This window comes from Melospiza melodia, chromosome 21, assembly GCF_035770615.1.
Source record: "Melospiza melodia melodia isolate bMelMel2 chromosome 21, bMelMel2.pri, whole genome shotgun sequence".
Classification (NCBI taxonomy): Eukaryota; Metazoa; Chordata; class Aves; order Passeriformes; family Passerellidae; genus Melospiza; species Melospiza melodia.
In genome coordinates, this window is record NC_086214.1 from 14,097,104 (window position 1) to 14,125,094 (window position 27,991).

Sequence of the window (27,991 nt, forward strand, 5' to 3'; positions counted from 1 at the left end):
GCCAGGGAACGCGTCACCTCCAAGGCAAGCACTCAGGTTTGGATAAGGCCTGGCAGGGGACACCAGTGGAAACAGAACTGGTAAGTGACTGAAATGCTTCTTGTACCTGGACTTTCACCCTTTGGCTCTAGGAAAAGAACTAACACGTGATTTTAAAGAAGGAACCATGTAACAGCAGTATCATCAGAATAGCATTGGACTATCAAAGACTATTGAGTCGAGATACAGAAAAACATTATCATCAAAAGTAACATAAACGCTTTATAAGCTCTATGCCATCAGCAGTCCAGGTGAGACACAAAATGGAGTGAAAACAGGCAAGGCCACTATTAGCAGTAAAACAGGAACAGTTGCTGAAAATTTAATTTTCATTTCCTTCATACCAAATTAGAAAAGGGACTTACTTCAATGAAAAATTTTACTGCAACAAGGGAAGACTTTGCACAGGGCCAAGGTTCCCCACACACAACCTCAGAGGCAGGATTTGTTTATCTTCTTTCTAATGCTATTGAGAATGTCACGTAGAGCAGGACACACAGATTGCTCTCTTCCTTATGTTTATAATGTAGAGGGAAGGCCACATGAGTACTGGGAGTGAGATTTCTGAAACTTCTGCATCTATAAGAACAATAAAGTGGAAACTTGCAGTTCTAGAGTCTTGCTTGAGCCACAGAGAAGTCACTAGTGAAAAAAAGAAGAAAAAAAATGCTCATTTCTTGTGATTTATCCCAGTGACAGGGTTAATGACACAGGTAGACATGCCCATTGACTCATTAAATTGAACTGCAAGACATAGCTACAAGTCAATTTCCTTTGGTATGTGCTTAGGCACCTTGTAATGACAGTATTTGTGTCACTGGAATTCAGTCCCGACCTAAAACTGCACTGATCTTTCAGTTCAAATCTGTGGAGGCATTTTCATGCAACTCTTTCCCTTCCAGAGCTGTGTGGCTGTAACAGCTCACATCTTTTGTAGGTCAGGCACCGCAACGGACGTGAAACGTGTACATGAGCCGGCTGCAGCAGTACAGTCACTGCAGGTGCTTTGCTACACAAATATGTACATGCGCAGAATATTAACGACAACTTTCATTCAGAGGCAACATATGAATTATCAATGAATCCAGTTTCCGTGTTTAGCAGGAAGCGTGTGGCAAGGGCTGATGGAACGTTTGGAATCATAATCTCAGGTGTAGTAGCTACTGCTGTGTGTGCCATCCCAGATGGCAAAAACTCCCCTGAAGAAGCCTGGCTCACGCTGCAGCAGAGCTGTGCAAGCTGCAAACACTACCTTTAGGAATATTCTGAGGGAAAAACTGAAGCTGAGATCAGAGGGAGCTGTGCAATTTGGACCTGCCTGTCCCCACTGAGGCGCAGGGTCCGTGTTTGCTATTATCAAGGTACATGGTAGCAATCAAGGAAATGATCAAGAAAAATGGGCTCTGAGACTCCTCACCATTCAGCTGTACTGGCAGCTGGGACTTCTTTTCCACTCTAGTATCAAGCAACGATATTACAAGGAAGGCCAGCTGCAAAAGGAGAATAAAATACCAGTGTCCTAACAATCTCTGGGAAATTAATTAATCTCCGTGAACTATATTTAATTTTTTGGGTAGATGCTAATTATCACTTGAATACGCACTCCAAAATATTTGAAATATTAGAATATTGAGGCTGTCAAAACAGTTTTGTCTGCTTTGCAAGTAGAGGGAAATAAAGCCAAGGTAATTTGGGCAACCATTTGAAAGTTTTCCCCTAAATTTCAGTCCCCTGTTTCTTATGTTGTCTGTGAAATAATGCTGACGAGTGTGGTGTAGGGGGTTTGCACAGCCCTGTCTTGTTTACTGCTGTATAAAATAAACAAGAGCAAGCCAGGGGCCAAGGCCCAGCACAGGCAAGGCTGACACCAGCACCCTCAGGTGCTCTGGGTACAAACAGAGAGATCCATTAGGTAACTGTTACATTAGCAACCTCCACTGCTACTCACAGGAGTAACGGACAGGACTACACAGCTTTTGATTATGAAATTTTCAGCGTCCCTTGAAGTTTCTTTCAGTTTTTGCTCTCTAGATAATTTTCCACATGGAATTACCTCTTTCCTTGGGTCAGCATTTCAGAGAGCTGTGTGGCCCCACTCTCACTGCATTGCTGCCAGGGCTGGAGGTGGCTGTGGTCACTGTCCCTGGCCAGCGCAGCTGGGAACTCACCCTGCTGGGCTGTGCAGAGTCCTGGGCAAGCACTGCTGCCCCTGACACCACATCACTGCAGAGCACGGGGACTCAGAACTACAAACTGATGGCAGAACCGTGCTGCACAGAGCTGCTCGGCTGTGCCAGCCACACAGGAGCTGGGACAGGCAGTGCCAAGGCTCTGCTGTCACCTCCTGTGAGCGCACGGGTTAAAGTAGCACTGGTCTGTGCCTCAGTTTACCACCATTTTGAGATTCCAAACAAAGGACATTTTGAGATTTAACTAAATGGGGTTTGTAGATAATGCGAACATTCAGTTCCCAGTGTAAAGTGCGAGTGTTTCTATGCTACCCCTATGAAGGTGCTCTGGGAGGTGCACAGGGGAACCCCTAGAGCTCCCCTCACACGGAGGTGATGGACACAAAAGATCCGAACCTTCTCTCAGCGAGTGAATCAGACCTAAGGGACAAGGTCACTCACTAAAACAGAGCTGTCCTGGGAAGGGATTCCTAGGAAGGGGCGCTCGGAAAGCACTACAGAGCCCGGTGCCTGCGGGAGGCCAGGGGGGATGTGGTGTACCGGCGGCGCCTCGCCTTCCCGGTGCTCGGTGACACCCGCCGTGCCCGGTGTTGGCGTGCCCGGTGCCACTGCTGCGGCGACCGACGTTTTCCGGGTGTGCCTGACCCTCGTGGCCTGCGGGCTGCGCCCGGTTCTGCCGGTGTGTCCCCGGACAGTCCCCGCTATTCCCGGGGCTCCCGGGCCGCCCCCTCAGGCGGCCGGCCGCGCAGTGCACGCCGGGAAGCGCGCGCGGCACGCCGGGACACGCACCCGGCGCCTCGGCCGCCCAAGATGGCGGCGGCGGCCATCCCCGCCCCCGGCCGCGCATGCGCAGCGCCGCGGCGGCCGCGCCGCTCCCGCCCTCCCTCCCGGCGGCCGCGGCGCCTCTGACAGCGCGGAGCGAGCGGAGCGTCCCCGAGCGCCGGGACCGCGCACCGGAACCCCCCGCACCGGGACCGCCACCCCGCACCGGGACCCTGACGCCGCACCGGGACGCCGCGCCGGTGAGTGGGACAGACGGGTGGCGCCGGACCCGCGCAGCACAGCGAGGCGGCGGCGCCGGCGGGGCTCGGTAAGGCCGAGGCCCGCCGCCCCCCCGGCCCGCGGGTTGTGCCGGCCCGGGGCACGAGCGGCCGCCGCTTTCCTCTCCGCTCTCCCCCTCCTCTCCCGCTCCCCGCCCTCGCCCCGCTCCCCCCCCCTCTCCTCGCTCTCAAAATGGCGGCCGCGCCCGTTGGTGAGGAGGGACCGGGCGGGGCGGGGGGCGGCGGGGGGGCCGGCCCGGTGTCCTCCCCCCGGCTCGGTGTGGGGGGGCTCTGCGGGCCGGGGCGCGGCTCCCCCGCTTCCCGGGGATCCCGGCCCCGCTCCCGCGGTGACTCTGCAGGAAAACAGGGCCCGGTGGGAGCGGCGGGGCGGGCGCGGAGCCGCCGCCGGGCCCGTGTCCCCCCCACCCCTCGGGCCGCGCCGCTCCGTCCGTGACTTAGCAAATACCGGGAGGAGGCGATGCGCCCGGGTAAATAGCGATAAAATAGCCTTCAGGGACGACGGGCCTGGTTTGTGCGCGGAGGGGACCCCGAGCATCCCTCCCCGGTTGCTGCCGGGGCTTTCTCCCTGTCACCCCTCCCCGGGCAGGGCCGGGCGTCGGGCGATGGCCCAAATGGCCAGCGCGGCCGAGGCACCGAAAACAAGACGAGAATTAATAATCCAGGGAAAGGAGTAGGTGTTGTTTCAGAATTTGTCTCGCATCCCCAGTTTTCCTGCAGTGCTCAGCAGGGCAGCAGCGATAGGAGGTGGCTCAGACCTTCAGAACCAGCTGCAGTAAAACGGGGGAGGGAGGTCTGATCTCTGCTTCTGGGGGTCATATCTCTGCCTGGATGGCTGCAGCTGCAGAGGCTTCCCGTGAAAACCTTATAATATTGCTTAAATCCTGTATTAATTGCTGCTCCCGAGGTTTTGTTTCCGCAGGAGGTTATAGGCAGACAGGGCTTTTGATGGAAGTTAGGGGGTGGGAGTGGTGCCTCCCTTGAAAAGTTTAGGGTTTGTTCTGTTCTGTGGGCGTGAGATTTTTTTGATTTTTTTTTTTTTTTTTTTGTTTAAGGTGAATGCAATTAAACTTGACCTTTAATACCAATAATGATGTGACACCTTCCCTTTCTTTGCCATGGTATCACTCGAACCATTTCAATAGTGCTGCAGCAGTGGGCTTGGTTGGTGCAGGTCAAGTCCTTTCATAATGAATTGCCTACTAGGGATGGGGGAAGGTTAATCTAAGCTATATTAAAAATCTTTAATAAACACCGTTTTAATATAATTAAATGTTTGGGCATATTGACCTGGCTAAATTATGTATTTTTGTGGTGATTCTTTTAAGTATATGTTCCTATGACAGTATTGTTCATGGCATTAGGAGGTGGTGGTTAAAGAACCTTCTTCGTTCAGTGATGATCATTTTGTAAATGATTGTGCAGCATTTGGCTGGTTTTCGGGAGAGGGAGGGTCTGCTGTCAGAATGTTATTTGCCCTTAGAGTAATTTTATTAAATAGGAAAATTATGTTGGGGAACTAAACAAAGAAAATATTTTTAAACTGTATGATGCATTGCAAATATCCGGCTTGTTCTCGGGCATCTCGTTTTTGTGTGTTTCTGTTGCTGTTCCCATGTTTGTGGATGCTGTGAGCAGCCATTGAGCAGGGAAGAGACTGGGTGGAGTAAGGAGGCAAAGCTGCGAAATGGCTCGATTACCCTTTCAGAGCTTTTTTTTCCTCCCTTTGCTGGGGTGGAGGAATACTAATTGCCGTAACAATGAAGTCTCTTCTTTAGGGAAGAATCTAATGGTGCAGGAAGCTTCGGAAATGAAACAAATCTCACATTCTGTTCTGAGACTGATTTTTCTGCAGGGTGGATTTTGATTTGTCTGGCAGTGAGAAGTGACCAGTCACTGTTGCAAAGCCGGATTTTTTTTTGTCTGATAACCGCTTCAATTTCCACTTAGATATGCACTTGTTGAATTGATTTTATTTACACTTTAGATAAGAATTGCAATTTTTATGCCGGTGTTTTACACACAAGATTTTCTGGAATCTGGAGAAGCCTCTGTATTGTGGCTTCATGCTGTTATTTGTTCATGGAACTTCTTGGTTAGAGCGGATTATGGGTGGGCACACAGAAAAAGACAATCCCTGGTTTCTCTGGTGACCACAGTGGAGTGAGTGACTGCTGTCAGTGTACAGACTGGATTGCGTTGCCCTTCGTCATGTGCCAGGTTCTTTTAAATTAACCTCTCAGGATTTTGGAAGCCCTTTTGAGCACTGTAGCTCTGTAAGAACATTGCTGTCCCTTTTGGGTACTACTGCTTAAAGTTGTGCGGAAAAGCGTTTGAACAAAGGATTTGGGGAATACAATAGGGATTGGAGGAAGCACCTAGGAACGGCTGCCTATGGAAGTGCTCTCCTGTTCCACATGTGTCTCATGGCATTCCCAGCTGATTTCAGTGCTGATTGGAGCAAGTACAGCATTGAACATGGATGGTTCTGAAGCAGTATGAGACGGGGGTCTCACAGAGATGGGCACACAAGAAAGAGACTGCTTCTCTTAGTAGGCCCAAAATTAAAATAAAGGGCAGTGGTTTCTGCATTATTTCTAGTTCATTCACTTGGAGTAGATGTTCCAGGATCCAGTGGCCAAATACCTGAGTCTAATGTGTATCCAGGCTATGGCCAATGAAGAACGTAGCAAAACACTTTCCATCTTAGCTTTGGTTGATTTTTGCCCTTGAAATGTTGGCAGTCACTTTTTCTACAAGAGTAACCTGTTCATTTGGGTTCTGCAGAACCAAAAGGCATCAACAGTTCCTTTCTGGCTGCCCACAGGCTCTGTCTTGCCCATCCTGCTGACCCCTCTGCCTGTCCTGGCTCCTGTGCTTCTCCCTGAGAGCTGAGAGCTCAGGTTATGTCTTTGCTCTCAACTTGCTGTGGACAGGACAGCTCCAGAATCAACATCTGCTGACTGCCTTGTCCACTACTGCAACCTTGTCTTCCATGAAGAACTCCATAGCCATGTCCATCATTAATAAGTGTTTATGCTTCTTGTGGAGTATTCTGGCCAAACAATAGCTGGACCCCTCTGCATCAGGGTAGCTCAGGTATAGACTGCATGTGTTTGTAAGTTTTTTTACAACCCTCTGTAGCTGCCCTGTATTCCTGTGCTAGAGGTGTTGGAATTACATAGTACAAAGGAGAGTGACATTGGAATAGTTTGGTTTAGGTCAACTCTCTTTTTTTGGTGAACTTCAGGCCCATTTTCTAAACTAAAGGCAAAGACTGGGAGAGCAGCTGAAGCATCCATGAAGTGGGCACTGAAATACTTCTCGGGCTGAAAATAAGAGCTGTGTAGGCCTAAATTCAGGAAATCAAGAGGACAATAGAAATCTGTAATTATTATTAATAGATAATAATTTCAGATTTCCTATAAGGTGTGGGGGAGTTTCCAGCCTCTAACACGTAATTTGTGATGGCAACTGAAGATCTTTCCCGAGGGTCAGAGCCATGTGCATTGATAGAATGGTGCTGGGACTCTCCTGTGGGGTTTGTTGCAGAGAAGTCATTGTGTTACGCACTGTCCATACTTGCAGATCTGTCAGTGACGTTACAACTGGCTCCTCTTTCTCCCTTTTATAAGAGCTTGCATATCATTGGCAGGACAACCTGCCTGCTAAAAATGTATTGCACTGGTGAAGCCTTGCCTGGGTTCCGGGGCTTTCTCAGGAGCTACTTTGTGAACTGACATGAGGGAAATGGGACTCCTATTGTGCCTTTTGAGGGTTTTATTCATGGGTGATGTTGCTTTATCTTTTCATCTGCCTGACAGAGTAGGCTACATTTTTAATTTTTTAGAAGTAGGCATTTGCACTAAGATACAATCCTGACCTGTTTAAAATCAGTTTTCAAGTGCATAAGCTGTTTCCTCAGAATTCTTGCTCTGAATGCTGTCCATGCTAGGGGAGTGTGGAGGGCTGTGCTCTGTGGGCAGGATGGTGACACCACTGTGGTGCAGAGGTGTGATGGGAGCTGTGGCTCTGTCATATCAGCTTATTGGTGGGGTTCTGAGCCTAAGTTGGGTTAAATGTTTGATTTTCATGTATTACTGTTATTTTAGAACAAAACTTTTCTTCATTCCTACCATGTTCTAAGACCTACTGATGAACAGTACACATTAAAAGCCTTGGTGAGAACCAGGATTTTATCTGATGAGACACAGAATTCCAGTTTTACGCTGGAGATGCCAGCTGCTGCGGGTTAGCCCGACAGATGTCTGTTGCTAACCTGTATGTTATCCCAGTTGTTTAAAAAAGAGCCTTTTCCTCTAAGTTGAGGTAGGACCTGGATGAGGCAATGTTTGTCTCATTCATAATGTTTAAAAGCTTATTCTGTTTTTTTTTTTTTTTTTTAACCTCCTCCTCTCTCCTTAAAATATTACTTAGGTGTCATTTACGCCCTTTTGCTTTTAGTTCACTGTCTTGGAAGCCACCTATCATTTCACTTCCTGCTAGCATCTAGTGTCAGGAAATTTCAAAGAAAAATGTTATATGTGAAGTAAGTGTATGCTGAACTCCATTTCCTTGTGACTATAAACATACAATCCTTTCAAAGCTAATGTTGTGCGCAGCGTTGTCACACTGACCAATACCAAGAGCACTGATGCATATATAACTATGTAAAAAAGTCAACATTATTAATTCAAAGTACTTGCTAGTTAATACATTTGGAATTATTTTTGCCATTTCCTTCTTCTTAGTGGTACTGCTTCTGAGTGAGTCCTGCAGCTTGACTTGACTACTCGTGGACTTTGGATAAGGATTGTGATTAAATGAATGTAATAAATACATCGTTGTGGTTGTGGTTTTGTTGATTCTGGAAGACTTACCTGATATTTTTTACTAGTAACTACTTGCTGCACCTTGAGAAGGTGTTTCCAGAGATGGGCCCGTCCGTGGTTGAGGTTTGTAGGTGGTGCGGCAGGAGTGTCTGTCCTGTAATTTCCTCGGATCCGTTGTTAAGTAGGTCCCTGCTGAGGGAGTTGGTCGAAGGCTGTTCAGAGGCACCTCTTGTTCTGGGGCTGCTTGGTGACTCAGCTGTCACACCTCTTGTGAGGTAGGTGACAGGCTCTGTGGCGTGGTGCTGTGCTGGTTTGCATCTGGGATAGCACAGGGGCATTCATGACTGAGATTATTTATACCTTGCCTCTTGTATCCGTGTTAATTGTTCCCATTGTGCTCCACAGACCTTAAGTTCCTTTGGTTTAATTAGACAGACAAGTGTTCCCCTCCCCACCTCCCCCCGAGATTGCCTCTGCCTTGTTTTTCTGCTTAATGCTAAAGCAAAGGTGTTACGATTATCCCTCTTTAAGACTAGAGGAAAATCAGCTGGATGCAGCTAGGCTGTTTGCGGCAGATAAATGACTATTTCTTCCAAAACTAAACAACATTGGCAGCTTGTCTTGTGCTGGATCCACTTGCTTTTTGGGGTGAAGAAAGAGACTGGATAAACAATTTGGTTTGTTTAAATGCTCATGTCTTTGCAATCTATTAAGAGGATGATGTCATTAATGAGTGTCTATGTATTTTAAACAGATGGTGTCTGTTAAATCAGTAATGGTAGAAGTTTCTGGTTCTCTCACCTTCAGCTCTTGTTTTAGAGGCAGGAGTGTAGTAGGTGAAGGTGGGTGATAAGAAAGATGAGACACCTTCTACCAGAACCCTGATTGCATTATTTTTGGTACTAGTGTCATGAAAGGTTGAACACTGTACCCTGTAACAGAATAAGATGTTATAGATCACAATTATGATGAGCTATTTGGTTTTCTCCCCCTGCCCCGGGCAAGTGAAACCATTTTTGGTCAACAAGATTTGAAAATGGATAAAGGACCAATGGTGTTCTCATGATTGAAGAGTGGAAGTTCTAAGTTCTTGTTTGGATTTCTTTGTGGTTTATACCTTCCCCTGTTTCTAAAATATGAACATAGGTGTTCCTTTAAGTTTTCTTCTGGATATTTTTCTTTATAAATTTAATCAATTTGTGGTTGTTTTTGTTAATATCACATTGCCAGGATAACAGGCAGTTTATGATTGGATTATTTAAACTTGGTTATAGTTCTGTCACCTCTTTTACGGTTATAAATCTGTTACTTAATTCTTCAAGCCAGAGAAGTATGAGAGGAAGAACTGAAAACAACAAAGTTCAAATCCGGTGCATGCCTGCTGACAGACATACCTAAGTGCAGCACTCTTCTCCTGGTGGTCTAGAATTGCTATCCCAAAATGTGTGTGTGTTGTTTGACCTAGCAATAATGATACTGAAAAGTACCCTGCTGGAGTCGTGCGGCTGACCCTGATGCGCTTGGCTCTGAGCAAGTGTTGAGTAGCAGCATGTAACGTCGAGCCCGTAACACTACCCCTGCGTGCTGTCCTGCTGCTCTCACAGCACCCCGAGCAGCAGAGTGGGGCTGCCAGGTCAGAACTTCTCACACATGTTGGAGCTTTATTTTCTACTGCAGCCTGCATTCTTCCTGTTGTTGGTAGCTAAAGTTACCTGCATTTTCACCTAGAATTGAACAGGCAGGTTAGAAGAAGGATGTTTTCCCTTGTTTTCCACCAGAGCCTACACACAGACCTCAGGCTGGAGCTCTGACCTGGAGGAAGCTCAAAGACTCTAAAATGATATGACAATGCTCCCTCAAGATGTTCCTCCTGAGAATTAATTGTATCATGCTTCTATCAGAATTGCAAAACTGAAGTGATACATGGTGAAAAAATGTCAAGATTGAATTAAAGTCTTCTTAAAAAAAAAATATTTCCCAAGCAAATTTGGCCCAGATTCCTCAAAGTCATTTGGTGTTGGTGCCTGGGAAGGTAACGAGGCCAGAAATGTGTTTTGTTGTTTTACAGTCCTAAAGGTGGGTAGTGACTGCTAGTGATGTGTTAAAAATTTAGCTTGAAATAATATGGGAAAGCAGACGGGCATAGGAGGTGATTTCAGAATGCACAGGCGTTTCTTTTGGAAGCATGCTGCATGGAGCACGCAACTTGCTCCTGCTTTATAGCATCTTGATGACATTCCTTAGCTTTATTTTTCAGATGTAATTGCAACCTGCATTCCAAGTCTTTGGAACACAGGCACTATATCTGATCTGCTACAGATTGCTTTCTGGTTCCCCATGGATTTTGTGCTGAATTATTTTCAGAGCTAAACTACTGTATCAGGTTTTTAGCAAAAGCAGTAAAAGTAGGTGAAATGGGGAAGAAAACAGGCATAAAATTTTTCACTTTTTTCATGTTAAAAATATATTTCCTTTGATAAACCTGTAACTGAACTGAAACGGGAAATGTTTTTTATGAATTATTATAAGCACTGTACAGAATGCTCTGTGTACTCTGTGGATAATACATTGATGTATCAAGCAAAGTGTTGACCTACGGGCATTTTGAGACTTCCCTTAATTGCAGAATAACAGGCTTACTAAACATATGAATTAAAAATAAGGCTCAGAGTTGTAATTCAGATCAGATTTGTTTCTTGTTTTGTTTTTCCCAAATCAGATAGCTGTTGGAGCTCACTTCGTTGTAATCCCTCAGCCAGCTTTACTGATGTAGGCTGAAAAGTGGAAAAAAGATTAACCCAGCTCATAAATGAGTAGCTTTCTCATATTCTCCCACTCATCCCTGCTGGCTTAGCAGGTGATGGATTCCAACATTTTCTAGGATAAGGTCTGTTTGCCACACTAAGAGCGGCTGCATGCCTGTGCCTGGGTGATTCTACTGTGGATGAGCTTTCCTGCAGTAATGGGGGGCGGGATGGAAGCAGGAGAGGAACTGAATTATTTTACTTGTTACTGTTTTTCTTTCCTATCAACAGATAGAGACATATCTGGGAACCCTTTTCAGGTCCTGATAGTTATGCCTAGGAACCATGGATATTACTTCACTTCTATGGAATCTGGTTTTGAGTACATTGTGGAAAGAATTGTCTTATTCTGTGGCTTGAGTTTGATAGAGCAGCTTTTTGCTTATGCTTTTCAAACAAAATCAGACCCATTAAAAATGAGTTTAAATTAAAAGGAAGTTTTCTTATATACTTGATAGAATTTAGCAACATAATCCAGAGGTGTAAGAGAACAATTCATGTGGTCTAGTTCTTCCATAAGGACTGTAGCTCTAATTGCCTGGGAATTACTCCCAAATAACCCCTTTAAGTTCTCTTGTTAATGTTATGAAACAGGATACACTGTTGAAGAACCTTGCAAGGACCTCCTGTGCCAGCCATGTAGCAAGAGACAATGCAACAAGAGTTTCGCCTTTAGTAATGCACAAATGGATCCTTTCAGCTCTAAAGAATTGTGGAATTTAATTCTGATTATATCAATTCAGTTACTCTTTTTGGTGGCCTTTGGTTATCATAAATGGCTGGCCTTTCACTGGGATTATAAAATTAGCTGAAGAGAGGGAGATAGCTGAAGTAGGATTTTGTGTATATTAACAACGCAGAAGTAAACTCCAGGAGTTTTCTTTGAGGTAAAAAAACCTTCTAAGAATGATAGAATGTGTTAGAGAAACCACTTGGAAGTTGCTAGCATGTAGCTGGACACTTCAAAATGTTTTAAGTTTTATAGGGGTTATTGACATTTTAAATGATAAGCTAAGATTTAAATTGGAACCTTAATGTGAATAATAAAAACTCTTAATTGATTTCACAGTGTGAACTCAGTTTTGTGTTTCTGATGCTGGTGATGGTTCATGTGCCTTTTTAACACTAAATACTTTGTATTAGATGTGCCTTAGCTGACAGTCTGCAAAAGTGATGTCCGATTTTGTTTCCCTCAATAAACGTTCTTGGAGTATATAATTTAAAATGTTGTCATAATAATACTTATGGAAAAAAATGGTCTTGTAGCTGAGTTAAATAAAGTATTAGAATTCTGCAAAAATACACAATTCCTAAAGCAGTGTTGAGCTAAATGTTTGTTGAGCTTTCAGAGCTGCACTCTGCTGGTCTGTTCTGTATCTGCTGATGCTTTAGCTCTGTAATTGATGCCATGTATCTCTTCTAATTTTTAATATAAAGGGCTACAGTTACATGTTTAGTGTACATAGCTTGTGTTTTTGTGGTGAAGACTGTTTATGAGCCTAAGCCTACTGTGACTTTTTCTGAGCAGCAGAAATGGGCACTGTTAGTCAGTTAAGTGTCTCCTGAAGCAAGTATGAACCCAGTCATAGAAATACCTACAAGCCAAGGTGTATCATTTATTGGCGTAGCATACCATGAGCTGAGGGGAATCTCTTGCCTGAAAGTGATTATTTTTGCCCTACCTCATTGCTGTGACTGAGCGTGTAGCTATTGTGCTTGGATACCTCCTGTAGAGCTGTCTCAGCTACAAATGGAGCTGAACTTGTTTCATTTTGCTGTTGGTGCATTTATGAATCATTTGCAGGTCTCTCATTAAGTTATTGTGAGGTTTTCCAGTAATCTCAGAAGCACTTGAACCACACTGATAGCCATCAGTGGAAGAGCCCAGTGTTTGAAGGCAGGAAGCAGCATTGGTCTGTGGAGTCCTCTCAGTCACCCTGGGGCAGAGGGTGTTCCTGTCTGTGCCAGCTCGGTGCGGGGCTGTCTCTTTTAAAATGAATGTATTTTCAAAGATTATGCTTTAGTATGCCACTCTCTAGTCCTGCAGCACCAAAGGATTGAAGTAGGTCTGCTCTCTGTACTGCTCTGATGTTTCTGCCAGTCCTGAGTATCAAAGCTGATCTGTAGCGGAGTGGAAGGGTGGGCAGCTGGGATGAGGTGCAGTTGCCTGCCGAGGATCTGCTGCTGTTAGTGGAGATGAGGAGTATATTTTGTATAGGTAAGGAATGGTTTGTGTTGGTGTAGAAAACCATGCAGGTCCTGTGCTGCCAGGAGGAGTGGGAGGTGCCCATTGCACGTGTCGTACCTGTGCCAGCGACAGGTCTCCTGCCAGCTCCCAATTTTAAAAGGCGTACAATGACACCTGATCTTGCTGAGAACACCTGTAGCCCTCTGTTGCTGTCCTTATGCAGAGGTTTGCCGCTTGGTGCTTTTGTAGATGCAGACTATTGATAGGGGATCACATAGGTTTTAAGTTAGAAACTGCAACTTGGAAGCGTGTAAGTGGCTATTAATAAAAGGCACATCCTGGTTCACACTAAATTAGTAGCTGTTACTCCATGGGTGGCTAAATTCAGTGTGCTTTTTCCTGTATTTAATAGTGGACAGAGTAAAATTCTCATGTAAAGACACCTTTTCTTTCAGAAGAATATCTAACTCTGTCTTGACACTGCCTTAATATGCTGATACAAAGTGACCATTTTGAGGCACGATGTAATGGACAGGTGGCAATTCTTTGTGGGTTGTTTTTGTTCCCCAGGGTTCCCCCAGAGCTCCAGCTGCCTCTCATGGCTGGGCAGTTTGAGGGTAGCGAGGTGGTGGCTGATAGATGATGGAGGAGGACTGGTTAGTCTTGCTTTGCTGAAGCCTGTATGTCACAAAGTCTGCTCCAGCTGAAATAAAGGTAGTTCACATAGTGGCACAGGTGTGTAATTAATGGTGGTCCTTTTGGGTTTGAACACTTCTGCTTGAGTGGGTTCTTTGTGTGGGGGATTTTTGTTTGTTTTGGTTTTTTCTTTGTTTACAGTGGGTTTTGGTTGTTTTAGTTTTGTTTTTCTGGTTTTGTCTATGAAGGAGGTAGTCCTAAAAATACTTCCCCTTCTATTCAGGTGGCTTTGTAGTTAAAAGTCAAGAATGCTGAGCCGGGCGCTTGGAACAGACCCTTCTGGAGGAGCGAGAAGCTGTAGATCAGTTGGTTGGTGGCTTTGGCTCAGCTGTAATTTGTTAATAGCAGGAGTAGCTACTTTGCCATGAGGCTATTGGAATTTATCTAGTACTAGGATCTGTTTCTTACTAACAATTCAGAGTTAGATTGTGGAGCAGCCCAGGTGTTGGGAAGCGGATATGGGATATGGAAAAGGTTGGGGTTGCTTTACATTTGACAGGGAAAATGCATTTCTAAATAGATGACATGTGAAAGATGTCCTTACAAACACAGTTGCTGTTATTTTTAGACTAGTGCTATAATTGCATCTCCCAGATGCCACTACAAAATTGATGAGATATTGGGCTTTTTTACTGGAGTCAGTACGTTGTCACTGGATTTGCTAGGCATTCACTGCACAGCGGCGGTTCAAATACAAATCCCACCTTCAGGTTCTTCCTCTGGCAGGGGTAGAGGCAGGTTTTGGCCGTGGCGTGTTTGCGCTGTGCTGCGGGCGCTGCGGCAGCGCTGCCGTGTGCCGGGCCGTGCCCGGGCCCGTCCCGCTGCCCCCCGCGCCCGGGCCCGGGCCCGGTTCGGCACCGCGCGTCCCGCGGCGCGCCCTCTGCGGGCGCCTCGCAGCACTGCAGGACCTTGTGTTGGATGCTAACTGCATTTCCATTAATTTGCGTGCGGTAGCTACTCTGCTCTGTGCTGAGCGCCGGACATCTCTTGAAACCCAGTTGTCTCTTTACCTGGCATGAATTGGGTTATGGGACAAGAGGAGGTGAAATGCTCGCTTCTGTTATCTGAAAGGGTGAAGCCTATGCTGTTAGTTTTCAGATTAATTGTTTCTGAAATAGCTATTGGGGAAGAGGTTAGACTAATTAAATGAGGCATTGTCTGTTCAGAGTGCTCCTATCGTAACTGGCTAGCAGGCAGTATTACAGTATGCAGCATTTAACGTGGAAGATCCACCAACAGGGTGGGAACAAGCAACTTGCTGCTTAAGCTAATTTTGAAGCAGACAGCAGGGCCTAGATAGGTTTAGAATGAAGCCTCTGATCCCGTGATGAATAAGTAGCCATTAATGATGCACGCTTGGTATTTTCCTTACTTTTTTCATAGCAGGCTATTGTTTAGAGGGGGCTCCTTACTGAAATTGTTACTGAGCTGTGATACTGCAGTCAGTGTACCTGTGTGTCTAGGGAGGGGCAGAGGTGAGGCACGGGAGTGTGCAGTCTTCTAGCAGTCGGTAGAAAGTATACAAACCCACCTACTGTCTCTGAGCTCTATGCATTGCCTCAGCTTATCTCGGTGCTGAAGGCTGGTTGGTTGATCAGACTTGCTGAGCCGCCTGAGTGAATGATGCGTTCTGTCCAGAACCTGCTAGGTGTGCAAGAAATGCCATTTCAGCACTTCCCATGGTCGTGGTGCTCACAAGGTCCCTGCAGTGCAGAAAGCAAAGGCAGTGTGGGTTTGGTGATGTCACTGAGCAGAGGTGGAAGCTGCCCAGTTGAAGCAGGTTGTGCACTGAGAATGCTGCAGTTCATGTTTCTGAATCAAAGGATACTAATGAGTCTGTGTTTTGGAAAAGCACAGCTCCACTAGCTTGAGCCACCTCGAGCGTGTTGAGTTTCAGCTGTATCCCGAATTGGCTGGCCTTGCCAGAGGTGTTGTGATCACTCCACTGCCTCAGCCCAGCTGCAGTCATGGGCCTGTGGCAGCTCTACCCATGGTAATGGTGCCACTCTGATCAGATTGAAGGACTGTTTAAAAATTTGCTGTGCCCTGAACATGGGGGGGACGAAGTATTAACTCCAGGTAAACAAAGAGAACAGGTATTGTCTCTTGTTTAAAGGTTCTTCCAGACTCCCTCAGGTGGTGGTACTGGAGTGGGAAAAGTAATTTGTGTGCTGCAGTTGTGTAGCACTGTAGCTGCAAGGGCCCCATGCTGGGCTAGAGCCAGAGTCTTTAAAGATGCTGCTTGGATAAATCTAAGAAAGCTGCCTGAGCAACGCTTGTTTCAAGGAAACAAATGATGTCTCTTTCTCCTCCTTGTAGATGGATTGAATCTTCTGTGTTGAATGCCTCTGGATTTCCTACTGGGTTTGACATCTGGGGAAATACTTGTGATTTAAGCCACTGTGGCAGACTGAATTGTGGATCCTGGGTTCCCAAGACTTTAGCTCTTGAGGAGAAGCCACTGCTCGATCACGTTAACCTGACATCTCAGCCACGATGGTGCTGTCACAAAGGCAACGAGATGAACTGTAAGGGATCATTGTTTTTAAGTTTGTATTGCATTTTCATTAAACTTCAATTATTAGCATTTGTTTCAAAATAGATTTTATTTAGAGTTTCTCTGTTCACATGCCCTTTAAGTTCTGTGTATTGTGGTTTGGATCTCTCTACTCTTTATTTTTGCTAGGACTGATGGTATTTGAAACTAGAATTGGGAAATGATGAAAATAAAATTTCAAAGTTACTGGTGGCATAAAAAATGGATTCTTCCATTTGCAGTAAGCATATTGCAATATAAGATGCAATCTGTGAATTCTACATTTATCTTGAGTAAATTCTGGAAATTTTTTGCTATTTTACTTTATAACGTAGACAAGGATCTGATCAGAATGCACTATGTTGTGATGGCAGTATTTCTCTGAGTCCTTAAATTGTATTTGAAATGTTGTTTTGTAGAAATCGAGCGATAGCAGATTACCTCCGTTCCAATGGCTACGAGGAGGCATACTCGGTTTTTAAAAAGGAAGCTGAATTAGATGTGGTGAGTTCAAACAAGATTCTTCATGTATATTTTAGTTCAGAAAATCCTTTTGAGATTTGAGCTGGATGAGGAGTTAAGCCATCACCTGAGTTTGTTGCATACCTCTTGGGTAACCGTGTAGTAGGAGGGCAGGCTGAAACAGTTCATAGAGATTCATCATCCAATAAGGCCAGGCTGGACAGGGCTTGGAGCAGCCTGGTCTAGTGGAAGGTGTTCCCCCCTAGCAGGGGCATGGAACAAAATGAGATTCAAGGTCCCTTCCAACCCAGACCAGTCTGTGATTCTGTGATTGTGTGACCAGCTCTGGTAAGCAGCTCTGTTTGCTTAGACTCTACAGATGCCAGTGACTCAGACCAGTCATTTCTTGCAACTTCATTCTGTTGACTTGCCTTTGTCACAGATAATTTGGTATAATTTTTAACTTTGCCACCTATTAGCATAGGAGGTATGCATTTCATATGGCTACAGCTGGATTGAGTAGTAAATTGTGCTGGATAAATCCTTGCCTTTTCTTTGTTACATATCTTGCATTGTTCTTTTCCTAAAATGCTTGAAGTTTGACTTAATTTCTCCAATTTGCTACTAGTGTTGAATAAATAAGTAGAAATGACGAATTGAAATACCATGCTTATAATTGAAAATCCTAATATAATTTCCCTATCTGCCTTATCTATCAACCTAATTTAGTCTCCTCTTCCCAAAGCTTAGGAAAGCAATCTAAATAGGTTAGATGGTCCTGAGGGAAAGAGAAAACACAGCTGCTAAAAGTTTCACAACTTTTATACAAGAAAATCTGAATTGGAGTGGGCTATACTAAAGTGGAAAGAAAAGGTAAAGGCTGAAAATATTTGAGTAAATTGGAATGATAGATGTGTAGCTCTACAAAGAGAGATTTAATTTTTGTATGGATCATTCATGCAAATTACTCCAGCTTTCACAAGTGCCCCCACTATAGCAGTAGATTAACATCTGTCTCTGACCAAGGTAGCAAGTCCTCAGAGCTTTTGTCTGCTGTGGAGTAAATCTTGGCATGGTTATTTTCTGATGTCTGTTATCTTCATCACATTTAGGATTATTGTAGTATGAGACTGTAATTTTGTAATGGAAAGGATGTGCAGCACTTAGTTACTTCTGCACCTCTGACGTTTGTGTTGCTTTTCTTCCTCTTTCTTTAAATGCCTCTTCTCAGAATGAAGAGTTAGATAAGAAGTATGCTGGACTTCTGGAAAAGAAATGGACGTCTGTTATAAGATTACAAAAGAAGGTAAGTAGAGATGTGCTGGATGTACATGTATTAAAAGTTAGCCCAGAAAGCATTCAGCACTGAACGTGCGTGTGCAGTCCTGAAGCTGGAGAGGCAAGAGGTGCCTTGAGGCAGTTGGTGAGCGGGGAGATGGAATTGCTGTGTGCAGAGGGTCAGGCCGGGCTGGAACGGAGGAAAAATCAGCACTGCCTGTTGTCTTTGGCCATGGCCCTGGAGGGAAGGAGCCATTAGCTCCAGTGTGTTCCATGGGGATTGTGCTGCAAGTGGAGAGTACAAAACTCTTTTTAGTCATGCTTCAATGGCTCATGAGTGTATCAAAAGCAAAAAAACCCCTGAAATCAGTGTGTTAACAATGAAGTCCTATCCCTTGTGCAGGTTAATACAGTGAGGGTTTATTAGCCCTCCAGTGTTTCTGTTGTTGGTTAATGTGTGTGCTAGCTCCAACAGGACACAGAATTCCTGCAGCAGTGGCATTCCTTTTTGTTGGCACAACCTTCTTTGGTAGTTTGGCACAATCGTAATTCAGATGTATTTGTACAGTGTGTGAGTAAAGGGGATTTTGTAGAACTTTTTTTTCCTGTGAAAATATTTGGGAATTTGAAAAGAATAAATTATTAATGATTAGATTATTAAGAATTAACTATATATTATTAAAGAATAAGCTATAAATGATTAATTTAGGTTTGGTTTTTAAAATCAGTGCTACTGAATGTTGGTTATCAGTTTCGGTCCGTGCAGTCTTGGCTTTTCTGTGAGTTTTGGAGTCAGTTGTTATTTGGATTACTAATGAAGAAGGTGAATTAGATCTTGTATAAAACTGGAAATGAAAGGTTTCTTTAAAATTCTTACACTTAGGTAATGGAATTAGAATCAAAGCTGAATGAAGCTAAGGAAGAATTTACATCAGGTGGACCTCTTGGTCAGAAACGAGACCCTAAAGAGTGGATTCCTCGTCCTCCAGAGAAGTATGCATTGAGTGGGCACAGGAGTCCTGTCACCCGAGTCATTTTCCATCCAGTGTTCAGTGTTATGGTCTCTGCTTCAGAGGATGCCACAATAAAGGTATGTGTGTGCTCCAGACAACTGCCTGCGGAATAGGTGGCATCAATACAGTGAAACATGTTCTCCTGCTGGGCTTATAATGCTTAAAGTTAGCTGAAAATAGTTTTCAAAATGCATTAATTCTGTTAATTTATAAGTAACAAAATCACATAAAAAGAAATTTATTCTTCTCTTCTATTAAGCTTTTTTTTAGGACTGTCTGTCTCTTGCTTGCTTAATTATTGAACAACGTGCTAGGCTGGCCTGCAGAGTGCAAATGTGAGGCTGCAGAATACAAAGAGTAATGGGCTGCTGCTAACAGGCTGTCTGTTCCCTTGTCAGGTGTGGGATTATGAGACAGGAGACTTTGAGAGAACCCTGAAGGGGCACACAGACTCTGTGCAAGATATTTCCTTTGACCACACTGGCAAACTCTTGGCCTCCTGTTCTGCTGATATGACCATTAAGCTATGGGATTTCCAGGGCTTTGAGTGCATCAGAACTATGCATGGTAAGGTATTAAGGGATTGATTTAGCAGTCTGTAAAGTGAAGAGATTTCTTTTTTTTTTTAATCCAGGAAAACTGCTGATGTGGAATGGGGTTATAGACCAGAGTATTTTCCAAAAGAAAAAAGGGGAGATATAGTTTGGTACTTTGAGTGCTCTGTAAATAGGGGAATACATGCAGTGTTTATGGAATGAAATAGCATCTTAAATCTACTATGCATGATGGTGTAGGAAGCATCTCTGAAACAAAATGACTGAGGGACTTCAGCTTTAAATATCAAATGCTTGCTAGACAGTAAAACTACCTTCAAATCAGTGAAAGATTCCTTCAGCCCCCAGTTCCTGATGCAGGGCCAGAGGAAGGGAGGAATCAGTGCCAGAGGAGTTGTGGCTGCTCCATGTGGGGTTTGGCTGCATGTGTTTGATCACACAGGAACGTTCCCTTTGCACTGGGTTTGAAAGCCATAGGAAAAATGAGAAAGTACAACACCCACGGCTATAAGATTCTAATATTGACAGCAAATGGTTTTTACAGTCTTATGTAAGAGCTTTTTTTTTGCTTTTAGGATCATTTTTAGAAGGGGTGAGTAGAAATAGAGGATGCTTGAGACTTAAAAAAATAAACACCCACCCATAGGTATATGCAAGTAAACAAAAAGCACCTTTAAGGATGCTCAGTGTCTGGACTGTGTGGGTTCTAAAAGTATGGATAATTATTTCATAAAACCTCAAGTTTACATGTAAAGATTATTCAATAAAGCATGCTCTGCTGCTGTAGCTACTTGACCAAGATAAAAAAAAAAGGGAAGTCGTGTGTGCTCTGTGAAAACTCTGCCAGTGCCACTTAATAAAGGCTTTATTTTGTTTTTAGGTCATGATCATAACGTTTCTTCGGTAGCCATCATGCCCAACGGAGATCATATAGTTTCTGCCTCAAGGGATAAAACTATCAAAATGTGGGAAGTCCAGACAGGGTAAGTGCACTTGTGAGCAAACAGCGCCAGAACAAAAGCGAGGAGAAACCACTGTGTGTAGAAATGGGACACAGGAATCTGGATGTCAGCAGGCACTCTTTGAATTGAGAAATGGTGTTCTGCTGTTTAGAGTAATTCACTGAAAGATTCTGCTCTAGTCATTAGGTAGAGGGGTTTAGATGTTAATACTGACTAATTAAAGCTAACTGGTTTTGTCTTTCTAGAAGCTATGAGGGTAGATCTCTAGCTCATGACCAGTTAGAAAAATAAATTCACTGGTTTACTATGAGTTTAAAGAAAGTATCTGTTACCTTTCTTGACACAGATCAAGGTGTCCCCTGATTTTTTTTGTCTTCTTGTTTGTTTCATTTATCAATTGCCTCTCTAATAACCTAAATGACCTGTAAATCTCTACTTGTTCTTAAAATACGTGTTTAATGCAAGTAGTCACGTCAACTTAATTTTCCCCCAAGTTTCCTGCTTTTTACCTTAACAAGTTTTAGCTAGCTCCTAGCTGTTGCTGCTTTCTCACATCAGCATCCTTTCCACAAACTCCTTATGGCGTGCTCCATCAGCTGCCTGGATGAACATGTGTGCACTAAAATATTTTATCTTAACCACTGAGTAGGTGAGGTGTGCTGAGCTTTCCAAGGCCCGTGCAGGGGTGATTGTGCCAGCAGTTGGGTGATGCTGTGTTTCTTGCACAGTTACTGCGTGAAGACTTTCACGGGGCACAGAGAATGGGTGCGCATGGTGCGGCCCAACCAGGACGGCACCTTGATTGCCAGCTGCTCCAACGACCAGACGGTGCGCGTGTGGGTGGTGGCGACAAAGGAATGCAAAGCTGAGCTCCGAGAGCACGAGCATGTGGTAGAGTGCATTTCCTGGGCTCCTGAGAGCTCCTACTCCACCATATCAGAAGCTACAGGATCAGAGGTAACATTCCCGGGCTGTTACACCAGCATGCACAGGGCGATCTTTGTTTGTGCTCTGTGTAGCACTGACAGCCGCTCAGCTTTGGGCTCAAGGGCCTGGCAGGTACAGCAGGTATATGAGTACTTTGGTCCAAGTATCTTGGTGTGCAGCTAAGCCCTGTCTTGGCTTCCCAGGATCCAGCTTTTGTGTTTAGGACCTATCCTTGCACTAGTGAAAGTGAACTTCAGGGAGATGCTCTGTTCAGGGAGGGGTGAGAGTGGGACTGCTGTCTTGTACTGCAGCAAAGAAATGTGTAAAGCAGCTTCTCTGGCAGAATGTGAAGATTATAAGGATACTTAGCAATTGGAAGGTAGAGGGGGGAAGGAGCCAGTCAGGAATGCAGAATGAAGCTGTCTTGGGTGCAGAGTGCACTGTGCTGGAGTCAAGCACCGATTGCTGTGATTTACTGTAGAGCTACTGATGGGAGAAAGCATTCCTTAACTAAAATGAATCCTAGTTTGTGTGATCACTGATACCCCTTCTAGTGAGCCTCAGGAAAGCCTAAAGGCCAGAAGAAATTTTCGTTCCAAGGGTGTTAAAATGTAGAAAAAAGGAAATAGAAATAAGCTCCAGTTTCTAGTCATGCCCCCCACCTGGCATTGCTGTTTTGCCCTCCGCCTCCAAAGGCCATGGACACCCCAGGGGAAAAGTAGCCACACTGAACACAGAGACTTGACTAGTGATGGCTTTTACAAGTTATTTCAGTCAAATTTTACTTGAATCGCCTAAAGATCCTTGTAATCTTTTGATGATAAGTAATGAAAATGAAAGTCGGTATGTCCTTCCTGAGGCCGTGTGGGCTCTGCCGGGGTGCCTCTCCTGCCCCCTGCTGGAGGGATCGGGCACAGCCCGCAGGGGAGCGCCTTCCCTGCACACCTGGGGCAGGTGAGCTCTGCCGTGGTCACACCGTGCATGAGCACACACAGAAATCACTTCACAGTCAGAAGTTTTCAGGAATTCTTAACCCTGCTTCATTACATTTTATGAAGAATGTGAGCACAAAAATATGTGTGAGCTGCATCCTCGTTTGTCCCGAGATGTGGCCCTTGAGCTGTGTCTGCTGTTAACAGAGGATGTCTTGCAGTAGGCAAGTGTGTATTCAAAGTGTTACTTGGCTTGTGGAATCAGCAGGACAAGCAACCATTTCTTTTAACAGATTGTGTAGTTCTCCTAGCATTACTACCAGTGCCTGTGATGCAGCTTCGTCAGTGTGGGTTTACTTGCTGTAAGCTGTTGTGTGATCTGATTTTGGTACTAAACAATATCACTGGGAAGGGATCTGCTTCATTCCTCCTCTTGCTGCTTCCATCCTACGCGTACCATAACTTAAAACATAATTTTCTGTAGACTAAGAAGAGTGGCAAGCCTGGGCCTTTTCTGCTGTCTGGATCCAGAGACAAGACCATTAAGATGTGGGACATTAGCACTGGCATGTGCCTTATGACACTTGTAAGTCCACTGGTGTTTTTTCTGGCAGTCCTAGCTGCGTATGTACAACCAGTTTTAATGAAACATATTATCTTGCATGTCATGTTTTCAAGAGAAGCCAGAGTTATAATAATCCAAATGCTGGAAATACAGCTTTAATGGCTTCTATAGTTCAGATCTTGTTCTTGCTAAGAAATACTGACAATCTCCGAAATCATAGTGTGAATGCCGTACTGTGGTGTAGGTCCTGTTATGAGTAGCTTGGATTGTTTACAGAAATGCTGGTAATCATCTGAATTGTGTCTTCTGTGAGGTATCACGTTGCTGCCACGTGTGGGACTTCCTGCAGGCCATGGCCTGCTGTTGCCAGCTCAGATTCTGGGTGGTGGTGCTGGGGGTGAAGAGCAGAATTGGTGCAGATCACATGAGGACTGCTGTGTGTTTGCGTTCAAGTACAGGAACTTGCATTGTTGGGAGGACTGATAGAGGTGTAATAATAGAAACTGGAGATAAGCTGTGAGTTCTCAGAGGCCTCAGGAGCTCAGTGCTGTCCTTGCGGGGCCAGGCAGGGTCCCTCAGTGTGCCCTAGTGCGAGGTGTGGGATGCTCAGCTCTCAGCCTGCTCACTGATCTCTCCTTGTGCACAAGGTGGGCCATGATAACTGGGTACGTGGCGTCCTGTTCCATTCTGGGGGAAAGTTTATTTTGAGCTGTGCTGATGACAAGACTCTCCGTGTCTGGGACTTCAAGAACAAGCGATGCATGAAAACCCTCAACGCGCACGAACACTTTGTTACCTCTTTGGGTACGTATTGCTCTCTGTGCCAGAGCTGCTGCTTCCCTGCTGCTGCAGCTGGGCACCAGGCTGCCATTCACCTTGGGGCCCTAGTGGCACCTTGTGCTCTCTGTGTAGAAGAAATGAACTAGAAATTAACACCAGTTTCTAGTCAAACCCCCCACCCATGTGAGTTGTAGAATTTAGAGTGTGCTGGATTTTTCCACTTCTGCTGCCAGTGTTGCTCATGGATAAGAATGTTAACTGACAGGGAGTTCTGGAACCTGTCACCAGAGCATGCAGGCATGTGGGGAGAGTTCTAGTGTCAGTGCTTGTCCAGCAAAAGGAAAAGTAGGGTGTGCACAACAGTCAGAAAAGAGTTACTTGGAATTCCTGGACATTCCTGGTTTGTGTTACCAGATCTTGGTAACGGCATGAGAGAATTTTGCTACAGAAGTATAGCCAGGAGCTTTGGAATTTAGCCTTTGAGCTGGTAGAATTGTTTTGGAAAAGCAGTGCCATTCAGCGAGAGTAGGAAATGCTGAGGTTCTGGGTTCACTGGTAACGAGAGCTTTTGTCTCCTGGCAGATTTCCACAAGACAGCCCCGTACGTGGTGACTGGGAGTGTAGATCAAACAGTAAAAGTGTGGGAGTGCCGCTGATGGAGTTCACAGTGACCCCTTTTCCTCTGGATGCACTCAGATACCATGGTTACCCATTGAGCTCTGTTTAAATAAATATTGTCCTTTCATGTAAATTATTCTGGATGTAGATTGAGCTTATTAAATGTTACACACAAAGTATTCATGCATGGTGAATCCAAATTGTATACTGTAAATTTACATACGTTGTCTAGAAGTACCATAGGTTTAAGAACATGGGCTGGCATTGGTCACATCAGACCTGAGAAGGCAGAAGTGGGATGATTGGAATAGGGCACTTAACTGAATAGTTGACAGTGTCGTTATGTCGGATAATTATACCTGTTTTTCTTTCTGCTGTCTGTTGGTGCCTGAATTGGTGACCTCATTTGGGAAAAGTTTTGTAGGGCTCTTTCAGAAATGTGTATCTATGTAACATCACTTAAGTGTGCTTAATAAATCTTCTCTAAGAATACTAGATAATAAGGCTGCAATTCAGAATCTTCTGAACCTTATATGTAATTAATGGAAATTAATTAAACTCTGGAATATTTGTCATGAAACATTTGCCAAATCAACAGAAAACATTTGTTTTGGCCTCCTATCACGCAAGGGTTGGTATATTTATAGAACTGACTGTAAACCTGAAATAAGACAACAAATCTTAGTCGCAGCTGATGTGATAAATGTATTTATTTTTTATTTGGTCATTCAATGGTTAAGCTGTGCTGTTAAACTAAGTTTAAATGGTTTTTTGTTTGTTTTTTTTTTTTAATGCTAGACGAACTTCCAGGAGGAGTTGTCCATCCCACTAGAGTTTAGTGATCCAGTTTCCAGTAGAGCTTCCTCTCCCAAATGACTGCCATGGTCCAACTTGCTGTTTGCTTTCCATGTTTGTTAGAGATGTGCAATTCCTATTTACACAGCAGGATCAAAGGACACTTCCCTCATTCACTGGCAGGAAATTGGGGTATACAAAAGTTTTTTGATTTCCTTAGTGCTCCTTGGACAATGAGGTGATCCTCACCTTGGCAATGTGGCTCCAATTAAAACATCCTGGGGTTTGCATGTGGAGAAAAACCTTGGGCTGCAGCATTGAAATGCTTTAAAGGAAGCACTGAGTATGTTGAGAATCAGTTGACAATGGCAGGTCAGATCCATGCAGGCTTCTAAAACAAAGATGCCATGAACAAAGCCCACACCCATCTGTGGGAATGATAATAAACATTAAAACCAAACCTATCAGCAAAACCAGCCCAGCTCAGTTATTAGTATTTATGTTGTTTGGTGTACACAATTTTTAATTTGCATATCCCTGAAGTTACATATTTTGATCTGAAATGAATGAAAATATTATAAGTTAATATTTTAATCAGCATTTTTGTGACAGATTCCATTGTAGATAACCAAGAATTACAATACTTATCAAACTAACCAGGTGTTTTTAAAAATCAACTTTAAAATTTACAATACAATGAAGTACCAGGCTGATGTTTTAACAGATGAATTTGTGCTTTATTTTATTCCTTTGGTTTAATCCATGGCTTTTAAAATGTCCCTTTTAATGCCCCTGAGAGTCCCTGACCAGCATAGGGTGGGCTGGAGGGTGAACGCACTGCACTGGTGAGAGGGAAGCTTCCACAGTCAGCCCAGAAGGAGCCTTAGTTCTGTGGGAGGAGCCGGATTGGGCTGTGGGGTCCTCTGGGAAGCAGTGGAGAAAGCGTGGTTCTGATGTGGGGGTTTTCAGAGACAGTTTAAGATCCAGGCTAATCTCTTAAATCCAGTGGTTTCTGTCATTCTCAGTGTGTGTTGCTGCATAAGCATGCACGAATAAAATCTGTTTTGTTCGTTAGCTGCTTGGACTGGAAAAATTTGCTGCTTTTTGTCCTATTGGAGAATTCCAGATACACAAGTAGTGCATCTTAAATCCCTCCATGCATCTGCAACTGTAAAGTAATAACATCTGTTTAATTCCTGGTAGGACCTAGAAACTTTATTTAAGTCTAAAATAAACCACCCTCATGTACATAACTCAAAACCTGAATGAGAAATTAAAGGTACCTGTGATGTGGAAGCTGTCTACTGCATTTTTTCGCTGTAGCAAAGACATTTACCAGGCCACCCGGCCCCAGTGCTGGCAGCAGTGTCACTGCTGTGTGAGACTCAACACTGCTCCTGTGCAGAGTGAGCCTTGTGGGGCAGCAGGGAATGATCTCAGGGATGGTCCTGACCGGACCAAAGCTGAAGCCCTGGCTGGAAGAGAGCCACACCACAGGCATGGGAGTGAGGGGGACTGGGGCGTGCTGTGGAACCGTCCCCACTGTTGCTGTCAGCTTGTGCTGTGCCTTTGCTGTGGTCAGATCTGCAGCAGTGAGGTTACTGGGTCAATAATGAACTAGATGCATTGGAGGGGGCAAGGGCGTCACTGGTGCTTTGGCACTTCCTGACTAAAGCTGGCAGCATGTGCCAGGCCCCAGCTCTGGCCTGTCACCAGAGCCACTGCAGCTCCCTGGGCTTAGCCTAGCCTGCGGCATGCCACACGCGTCAGAAAGTGCAGCATCTTTTGTGGCTTAGATAGAAGCTGAGCTTGGTGTTTTATACCACCTTGCACTTTAGAAGGTGAAACAAACCCGTCCTGCTTTTGTGTGTGGTGTGACCAATGTGTGCCCAGGACACTGAGGAAAGGAAAACAACCCCTGGTTGGTAGTGAGTGGGGACTGTGGGCATGGGGTCCCTGCCTCTCCTCTGCCGCTTTCTGTCCATGTGAACTGCCTGAGAAATCACTCTTAGACAGCTCCTGACTCTCCTGAGAGCTGGTTAAAAGGAAAAATACTTTGTTTTTGTAGACAGTGGTGGCTTGGTAATCCTTTAATGGTTTGAATATTGCAAATGCTGAGTGGAGTGAAGGAGAAGCGCCCTTGGAGTGAGCTGTTGTGTCCAGCTGTATATAACGTCCGTGTACTAAATCAATACCGAGAGTCCTGTAGCAAGAGCACGTGCATAGAGGGGTGGGATGGACGGGGGGGAGTGGGGGGGTCGCGTTGGATTTGCAAGTCACAACTGGCGTTAACTGGCCTTTTTATCTTTCCACTGTGTCATGTAAGTAGCTGCTTTCCTGTCCTGCCTGTCCCTCAGGCTTCCCCGAGTTCATTCTGAAGAGAAGTAAGCAAAATCCTCACGCTTTAGAGTCGATCCCGACATCGACGTGAAGGCAAATGTCAGATGTTTGTTTGAGCGCTGTTAGAGGTTGCAATTGGAGAGAACAGTTCCCAGGCTGTAGGAGTTAACTGAAGCATTGACACAATTAAAACAAAATCGGTAAAGGAATGTATATAATACTGCTCTGTGTTTTACAGTAAGATTTGTTGCTCTCAGACTGTGTAAAACAAAATTTATTCATGTTTTCTGCATATTAAAAAAATCTTATTGTACCAATTGGTAAACTATTAAATGCATATAAAACTAGATGTGGTTTTGTTTCCTTGGATGCAAGAATTAAAACTATTTTGAAAAAAGCTGTTGGTGTTTCACCCTCAGATTT

At 44.6% G+C, this 27,991-nt stretch overlaps 1 protein-coding gene and 1 long non-coding RNA gene across 3 annotated transcripts; one reads left to right on the forward strand and one right to left on the reverse strand.

The window, feature by feature from the left end:
* Positions 1–405: 405 nt before the first annotated feature.
* LOC134427855 (uncharacterized) lies at positions 406–2,798 on the reverse strand. Its single transcript, XR_010030246.1, has 3 exons — positions 2,670–2,798; positions 1,457–1,529; positions 406–681 (listed from the first exon to the last, which is right to left on the reverse strand). It is a non-coding gene; the product is annotated as an uncharacterized LOC134427855 (long non-coding RNA).
* Positions 2,799–3,141: 343 nt separating this feature from the next.
* Positions 3,142–27,915, forward strand: PAFAH1B1 (platelet activating factor acetylhydrolase 1b regulatory subunit 1). Of its 2 annotated transcripts, none has more exons than XM_063174167.1 (11): positions 3,142–3,250; positions 16,126–16,334; positions 16,762–16,846; positions 18,036–18,110; positions 18,966–19,172; positions 19,494–19,662; positions 20,530–20,632; positions 21,340–21,568; positions 22,955–23,056; positions 23,683–23,839; positions 24,398–27,915. In XM_063174167.1, exons 2-11 carry the CDS (start codon positions 16,303–16,305, stop codon positions 24,469–24,471), a joined length of 1,233 nt encoding a protein of 410 aa, XP_063030237.1. In that variant the 5' UTR covers positions 3,142–3,250; positions 16,126–16,302; the 3' UTR covers positions 24,472–27,915. The 2 variants fall into 2 exon arrangements, with proteins under 2 accessions (XP_063030237.1, XP_063030238.1); XM_063174168.1 differs by lacking the exon at positions 3,142–3,250 and adding an exon at positions 3,685–3,756.
* The last annotated feature ends 76 nt before the right edge of the window (positions 27,916–27,991 follow it).